The sequence below is a fragment of the Pinus tabuliformis genome, chromosome 1_2 (genome assembly GCF_031772625.1).
Source record: "Pinus tabuliformis cultivar Carrire ecotype Pingquan chromosome 1_2, CPIR1, whole genome shotgun sequence".
Taxonomy (NCBI): domain Eukaryota; kingdom Viridiplantae; phylum Streptophyta; class Pinopsida; order Pinales; family Pinaceae; genus Pinus; species Pinus tabuliformis.
This window is the reverse complement of record NC_142298.1, coordinates 323,552,394-323,561,282: the sequence shown is the minus strand read 5'-3', so window position 1 is coordinate 323,561,282 and position 8,889 is coordinate 323,552,394. Positions and strand designations below refer to the sequence as shown.

The 8,889-nt window shown below is 43.1% G+C and overlaps 1 protein-coding gene across 1 annotated transcript; it reads right to left on the bottom strand.

The window, feature by feature from the left end:
- Positions 1-7,752: 7,752 nt before the first annotated feature.
- On the bottom strand, positions 7,753-8,592 carry LOC149205675 (uncharacterized). The gene has a single exon (XM_089397470.1). The coding sequence runs from the start codon at positions 8,590-8,592 to the stop codon at positions 7,753-7,755; it is 840 nt and encodes a 279-aa protein (XP_089253596.1).
- Positions 8,593-8,889: the final 297 nt, after the last annotated feature.

Below are 8,889 nucleotides of genomic sequence, written 5' to 3'. Positions count from 1 at the left end.
TGCAATTATGTTCTAATCTAGGATTAATGGATTGGGTTTTATGAATGCCTCAGAATGTATATAATGTATTGTAATATTGAAAGAAATATAATGAAAAATCAATCTAGTTTTTCTGGTTTCCAGGAGAAAATCTTAGTGCATATTTTATGTTCTCTTGTATATTTTTTCTAATTTTAAGAATCTATTTGTAGGTAATTTATGTACAGGGTTAAAACCTACACCAATCAATTTCAAGGGTTAATGATTATTACACGCACATTGGTTTAAATCAACAATTTCAATAGGGATGCCATCCATGAATATGGGGATGCATCCCTTTGATCTTCCAATGAGGTTATACCCATACATGTATGTATGTATATAATATTGTCGACAAATTGAAGGGATGACCTCTCTCTCTCTCTGCACACACACAAACACACACATATAGCCCCAGTTAGTTTTTACTAGCCATTCCTAACATACATGTTTTTTTGGTCTATTAGTGAACTTATCCTTTATATAATTACTTAATAAACGTACAATTAAAATGAATTTACATTATTATCACTAGTAATAACAAATACCAATAATTATATTTAATATTTGATATTTTTATAAAAAGTTCAATATTGTTTTATTTGCCAGGGATGATATATGTCTTCATTTATTTGTATATAATTACTTAATAAACATAAAATTATGATAATAATAAATATGTATGTATTTATATCATTATAAATAATAAATAATAAATAATAAATATTGTATCAAAATAAACCTATAATATTATTATTAATAACTGAATTTTAATTAAATATATATTTGTAAGAAAAAATTAAAATCAAATTACATCAATTATTTATTGAAATAAATAACAAAAAGAACTTATTAACTGTGTAATTATTTAATACAATCTAAAAAAACTAGTTAATAATTATAATCAATAAATAATCAACCCATAGAAGTTATGGTTCGTGCTCTACAGGTTTCCGTGACAATTAGGGTTTTGGCACAACCGACCCTTTGTTGTGCAGATCTTCTCGCAGACCTCTGTTGAATGACGAACTCCTCGGAACCTACGGTGACATCAGTCTCTCTTGACGGAATGGCAACTAGATCTGCAATTTCTTCCCCTTAGGCAACACAGGCCAAGGAGAAGTCGGTACTCTTGAAGGAATGGTAGCTTGTTCTGATAACTCTTCTTACAAGGCTTCTCATGCTAAGGTTTCTTACAGTGCCATGTTGAAAGCTAGATTTGTTCTCCCGATAGTTTAAGAAGCTCATATCGTTGATGTTCCCTTGGGGGATGAAGCCTTCAACTGTGCAAAATATTTTTTAGAACAAGGTTTGGTCTGTAGGTTAAATAGGTTTTGGTCGTGGCTGGTTGATCTCCATAACTGGATTTCTGATTCATGGAAACCTCTATTATCTAATGATCTAGATATTTGCCCTCTGGCTCGGGGTTTTTGTTGTTGTTATCTTTGATAATGTTGAGGATAAGAACACTATTTGGGATCCCAGAACCTGGTTCTGGGGTAGTGTTGGCCTCTCCATGCAGCCCTCTGATTACAACGACAATCTCCTCGACTCCAGTTTGGGTAAGGCTCCTAAGCCTTCCCCTACATCTTTGAAATCTCCCTTCGTTAACTTCTATTGGAAATGCAATAAGGAAATTTTATTGCAGTAGTTCAGAAACTAAGCATTTCCTTAAGACCCATGCTCAAATATCCATGGAGATGGATTTTAATAAAGTTTTTTCTTCCGAGATAAATTCGATGGCTCCAAATTATGTAAGGGTTCAGGAGCTTGACTATGAAAATGTTTCATTCTAATGTTGAGTGTTATGAAACATGACATGTAATCAAGAATTTCCCCAAGCGAGTGCAGAATAATAGAGATCGAAAAAATAGTCGGAGGCCCAAATGTTGGGAAGTTACTCAGACAAAGAAGTACATTGTATACATGGAAGAAGAGACCTTGGACAAGGAGGAAGCAAAAGAAAACCAGGAAGAAGTACATGTCAAAGAGGAATCACCAAAGGAAGCACAAGGTAGTCAGGAAGAAACACATGTCATAGAAGATCCACCAAATTAAGAAACATAGGAGGAACAAGCCCAACAAACCCTTATGAATTCTGAATCATTCACTGATCTCTCTGGAAGCAAGACTGGAATTGAAATTCCTTCGGCTGATTAGGCATATGGAAAAAGTGATAAAGACAACAAAGACCACACTCAGAAGAGCAACTCGAATCCACCAGAAAACATGGGATGGTTTCAAGTTGGGAAAAATGGCAAAAATGTCTTGACAGGGAAAACGAGAAGTCAGTCAAAGTCAAATCGATAAGAAGTATAATATGGAAAGCAAATGTATTTGGATCTTGGGAATATTTGGGAAAATATATAGTGTTTTTTTTTTTTTTTTTTTTCTTGTAAAGTTAAGCAGATTATATTAGTTTTGTTGTATAAAAATATATAGATTCCTGGGAGTCAATGTGACCTCCCGGAGATATTGCTTCCAATGGATATATTCGCTGAAGATTGAGGTCGCTTGGCCAGTAGAACTGTCCTTGTAGCTCAATACGCTCTGGCGTGCCCAGAAAGTCCGGTCAGCACAGAGCTGCACTGTCTGAAGATTGTGATCGAGCATTCTGCAAAGTGGATTTTCGTTTCCAGAGACCGGTGTGACGGGATGCTGCTTGATTTTTCCTGATCTTGTTGGCTGTGTTCTCCCTTGGGCGTGACTTTCTCATAATCGATCGGGCATTGATTGAGTTTGCCATGGTTTCCTGTAACGAGGACCCCTTGTGGCCTAGGCTTGTGCTTGCAGATCCGATTGTTGGATATTGTGGCAGTTGGCTTTGAGTTCTCCTGCCTCCTGATGCTGCCAAAGGCTGCGGTACTCTGCCAGATTGGAGTCGATCCCTTCAGTTGCCAATGTTTTAGCTAGCTTGTTTGCTTTCCTTCGAACGGCTTGGAAGGTGATCCCTTTCATGTTGCAGAGTTGGCCTTGGAGATCTTTTAGTATTGCTGACAGCCTCCAGCTTGGGGTTACTTTGTGCACCTGTGCGCCCATCTGGAGTTTCCTGATCAGCCTTATTATTATCTCTGAATCGCCCTCCACTATCAGAGGTAGGAGTTTGTATCGACCAACCAGAGTGAGGCCTTGGAGGAGAGCGATTAGTTCTGTAGCGTTCTTGGTGTTCACTCCGAGATTTTCGTGATAGATGAGGTGAATTGCTCCTGTGTGATCTCGTACTGCTCCCCCATAGCCTGCCATGCTTGGGATTTGTCTTGAAGCCCCGTCGAAATTGAATTTGAATGTGTTAAAGGGGGGCAGGGTCCATTTGTCCTGTGTCGTTCCTGTTGAGGTCTGGTTCCTTCCAGCAAAGTTGGTCCTTGTTTGAAGATGCAAGATCTGTATTATTCTTGCCTCGTTTGGAGATGCGTTTCCCTCTATCTTCTGTATGCCCATGGCGTTGACTGTTTCTGTGATGAGCAGTCGAACTTTCCTTATCAGCATGTGTACTCCTGTGGCTATGTTTTTGAATATTCTTGCGTTTCGCTCTTTCCATAGGATCCAAACTAATGCGCCCGGAACTAGATTCCAGGCACTGTTGACCAGGGGATTGGAGGATATGGAAGATCTCCACTGGCTTAGTGAAATTTGGATGGAGTTTCTGTCTCTATCTGATTGTCTGAAGACCATGGCCATGTCATCCCACAGAGAGCAAGCCGTGGGACAGGTATTGAGCAGGTGATTGAGCGTTTCTGAACCATTCTCGCAGAGCATACATCGAGAAGGGCCTACAAAACCTCATTTCTGAAGGTTGTCCCATGTGAGAGCCCTGTTATGCAGGACTAGCCAAGAGAAAAGTGTGATTTTTGGCCAAGTTCCTCTGCTCCACAGGGTTTGCCATTTGTGGTCTGATTGCTGATCCGGGGAGGCCGCCAAGAGCTTATAAGCTTCTTTGAGATTGAACGTGCCTTTGGGGTTACTTCCCCATCTTAGGATGTCCTCTTTATTGGATCTCAGGATTCTTCTTTTGTCCAAGTCTTGTAGAAAAAGGTCTACATTCCTTTGGCCTGCTGGGGTATGCCATTGTTCTCTGGAAATCCAGTTCTGCCATATGGTTGTTTCGCTTGCCGGTTGCCAGTAGTCTGCTACCATAATCTTGCCTGCCTCCTGCATGGCTCTTTTAAGAGTGTTCCAGTCTGGGTGTTCCAAGGTTGGAAGCTGCTGCCAGGTATCTTCCTAGAATAGGGCTGTGTTGCCTTGGTGTACTTCCCAAAAGCTATGCTGCTGAACAATATGTCTATTTTCCCAGGCTTTGTTCTAGATTGGGGATCCTTGAGTGGTGCCTGTAAGCTGGATGAGGTCTTTGACCCTGATTTGGGTTGTATACTTCGCTTTCCACAGGGCGCCCCAGAGGGAGTCATGATTTTCAACCCATCTCCACCAGATTTTCGCTGCTACGACCTTGCTTAATATCTCAGGGTCTCGGAGGCCCAAACCTCCCTCCATTTTTGGTTTGCAGATGTCTATCCATTTGAGGAGGGCCCATTTGGATTTCTTAGAGGGTCCATTCCAGAGAAAGGAGCGTTGAATGTTTCAGATGGTCTTGTAAGCCACCTTAGGGGCTGCAAGTGCTAAGAACATGTAGGCTGGCATGGTTTGAAGGATGGACTTTATCAATATTAGTATGCTGGCCATGTTTAGTGCCTGGTGGGTCCAGCTGCTTAGCCTAGCTCTCATTTTGTTGAGAAGGGCTTCCCAGTTGCTCGATCTGTAGGCATGTTCCGAAAGCGGTATACCAAGGTATTTGGTTGGAAGGGAGTTCTTTTGAATATTCAGAATTCTGCTGAGATTTCTCTGCACAGGAATGGATGTGTTGAAGAAAAAAAGTTTGGATTTGGTTAGATTGATTTCCATACCTGAGGCTTCCGAGAAGGTTTTTAACACCTTGTTGATGGTGCGAGCTTCCTGTATTGTGGGGGCGCCCATGAGCATGGTATCGTCAACGAATTGCTGATGCATTACAGTGGGTCCTTGGTGTACCGGTTTGATGCCTTTGAGTTGGTTCTGCTACTTTTCCTTGGTTAAGGATCTTCCTAGCCCTTCTACCATTATGATGAAGAGAAAAGGAGACAGGGGGTCTCCTTGTCTTATACCTCTGGATGGACTGAAGGGTTGTAGGGGTCCTCCATTTAGCAGAATAGAGAAGAAGGCACCTGAAACCAGTTCCATTATCCAGTTTGTCCATAGCTGACTGAATCCAAAAGCTTGGAGGATTGCTTTCATGTATTGCCAGCTGATTCTGTCAAAGGCTTTGGACAGATCAAGCTGGATTAACATGCCTGGAGATCTGTTTGTTTTGAGAGAGTGCAATACTTCCTGGGTGAGGATTATGCTGTCAGTGATCTGTCTTCCTTCGACGTAGCCAGTTTTCTCTTGAGAAATGATTGAGGGGAGGACGGATTTAAGTCTGTCAGCCATCAATTTGGAAAGGATTTTATAGAGGACATTGCAAAGGGCTATGGGGCGGAACTTGTCAGGGGAGTCAGCCTGGTTCGATTTGGGAATTAAGGTAAGGAAAGTGGCATTGATGGCAGGTAGGACTTTCTTGGTTCTGTGAAAGTTTCTTACAAGAATAAGAAGGTCAGCTTTAATAATGGGCCAGCACGCCTTGAAGAATTCAATTGTAAATCCGTCAGGTCCAGGGGTCTTGTTCGTGGCCATGGAGAAGACGGTTTCTTCAATCTCCTGCTCAATAAACTCTCTTAGAAGCAGGGCATTTTGATCCTCTGTAACTAAGCTGGGTATGGCCCCCAAAATTTCCTTTATGGCTTGGGATTGATCTTGAAGGGGTTCGCTGAGAAGAGAGGTGAAATAGGAGTTGAGCTCAAATCCGATGTGATCCCTTGAGAAGACTTGATCGCCATCTGCAATCTTGAGGGATAGGATGCGATTAAAAGCTCTATTCTGGATGGTAGACTTGTGAATGAAGCTGGTGTTGCGCTCGCCCTGTTTTAACCATTGCACTCTCGATTTCTGTCTCCACAGTAGCTCTTCCTGTTTTAGTCTTTCTTCCCATTGCCTTTGCAGAATCGATTCTTGAGTGTTCCGCTCCTCATTTGGCCCTTCTGTGATCAAAGTTTGCTGGAGGTTCACCATTTTTACCTTAAGTTCTCTTTTGGCTTGAATTATGTCGCCAAAGGTATCTTTGTTCCATTGTTTGAGGTTGGTCTTTATGGTTTTGAGCTTCTGCTGGATTATGTACATGATGTTGTCGCTCCTTATGGTGGCTTGAGTCCACCAGTTTTGTATATTCTGCATGAATGATGGGTGCTCTTTCCAAAAGGCCTCAAATCTGAAAGGTCTGTTTTGGGGTTTATCCAAATTGGTGAAGTGGATCTACACTGGCCAGTGATCAGATCCTCCTATGGGCAGAATGTTGGCCTCCATGTCTATGTTTTGCAACAGAATGGATTCCAACATGAGGAATCTGTCAAGCCTTGAAGCTATCTGTCGGTTTCCTCCTTGCTTATTGTTCCAGGTATGTAGACCATTGACGGTGGGGATGTCAATGAGTTTGGAAGCAACAATAAAAGTGTTGAATGCTTCTGAGTCCTTATCCAATCTTCGTAGGCCTCCCTTTTTCTCTGCTAGATTGGTAATCATATTATAGTCTCCTCCTAAAATCTAGTGATCTGCCCCATGGTGTTGTCTGACTTCATCCAGGTCTAGCAGCATCTCCAGCTTTTCCTGAAGTCGTTGGGGTCCATATACATTGGTAACGCAGATCGATTGCCCTGAATCTGGCATGTTAAAAATCACCGATAGAGAGTGCTTGGTGGACAGAGCATTTTGTACTATGAATTTGCTTTTGTTCCAGAATGTGATCAACCCTCCTGCTTGCCCGATTGCATCTATGCTGATGCATTGATGACTGTTGGAAACAAGTTTTTTGAGAGTTTCCGTGCTCTTGGAAGAGCATTTGGATTCTTGCAGTAGGACGATGTCTGGGTGCTGCGAGAATAGGCGGTTTTTCAAGATCCTTCTTTTGGAGGTGCCGTTGAGCCCCCTGATGTTCCAGGTTGTGATTTTCATTGAGCAGTCTTTGGAGCAGAAAGGACCAATGCCCTGATTTTCCCCTCATTGATTAGGCGTCTGCCCAGCTCTTGTATCTGCTGTCTTGTGGATTTGCGCCCTCTTTTTCTGCCTGGTCCCTGTGGTTTATATTGATCCAGATCCATGTTGGCTTGTATACCTGTTTGGCTGCTATTTCCCCATTGCCTTTTGGCTGCATTCTGGTTGATGTATTCCAGCTGCAAGTAGGCCATTTCTATCTTCTCCAAATGGTCTTGAGGAATGGCATCGACTCCTAATTTGGACCATTGCTCGTTGACCTTTTGAAGATCTAGATCACCAAGGATCTCCTCCAGAGGATTGTTTGAGGGGGTTGTGGAGGGCTGATCTAATTGCATTTCTATGCGTTGAGGTTTGGCTGGTGATATTCTGGAGGGAAGAGGAGTCCTGTTGGTGTTGCGGTGCCTGGGCATGGGTTGGGTCAGAGGTTGAGCTTAGGGCTTTGGTGGTAGGCGTGGGTTGGCTTGAATCTGTTAGATCATGATTAGTGGGGGCCTGAGGAGCTGATGGGTGCTCCGATGAGTCAAGATTGCCCAGAATTTCAAAGTTATTTTGCTGGGTGGAGGTCTTATTAGTGGGGGTAGTGTTGGTGGGTTGTTTTGGAGCCTTTTTGCTTCTCTTTCATTTATTCTTTCTTGAAGCGGGGGTGAAGCCAGGTGCTGGAGTATCCACTTGTTCCTGTTGTGCTTTGGGCTGTGGTTGATTGATAGGGCATCCGTGGCTGAGATGTCCATGCTGGCGGCAGGTTCGGCATCTGAATGGGATATTTTCATAATCAATGGTTTGCTTCCAGTGCACTCCTCTATGGATCAACTCCATATGGCCTGGGAGGGGTCCTGAAATATCCAGGTGAACACAGATTCTAGCATAAGCAGTGTACTTACCTTGTGATGTTAGATCTGAGGCTTTGATGAAGACTCCCAGCTGGTTTCCTATGGCCTCCAAGGTTCGCTTGTTCCAGTAATCCACAGGCAGAGAGTGAAGGTGAATCCATACTGGAACTTTTTCGAAATCCTCTTGTTCTGGAGCGAAGTTTGGCCTCCAGTACGTGATGTATAGTCCAACAGAGTTATAGAAATATGGTCCTCCTTCGAAGATACGATCTCGGTCATCCCTGTGGGCGAAGATGACGGTGAAAAAGCTCCTCGATCCCAGCTGAAGCTCGAAATCCCCTTTGGGTTTCCATTTCTGGTTTATCCACCAGCATAGAGCCTTTTCATTCAGTCGAACCCCCATGAATCTACAGATCAGGGCGTGTTTGCTCATGTGGTCTCTATATTCGTCTATCCATGGATCTTCAATGATTAGTCTTGGTATTTCCTTCGATATGGGCTTGCATGGGGACGATTCTTGCTCGCTGTGTCGATTGGGATTGTGCCCCGCTGATGCAGTTCTTTTTAGCTCCGATTCGTGGCTGATTCCCTCAAATCTGGAGCTGGTAGGGAAGTTAGGGGTTTCCATAGGGATGTTGCTGAAAATGAAAGGTGTAAAAGAAGGGGGGGTCGAACCCCCCCCCGGAGTTGTGCATGGAGCGAATCAGGTGAGAGCGCCATTGCAGATCTGTCTTGTAATGGTTGGTGTTGCAGGCTAGCTTGCCGAGCCGAGCTCAGGGTTCTGCAGGGTTTCAATCCTGTCGTCGCTCTTCAGAGGCCCGCGCTCAGTCAGAAAATATATAGTTGAAAAGGGAATGAATTTTCTGTATTATGGAATTCTCGCTTGAGGGTATGGATTGAGTCACCATGCTTAATACCAAACCCA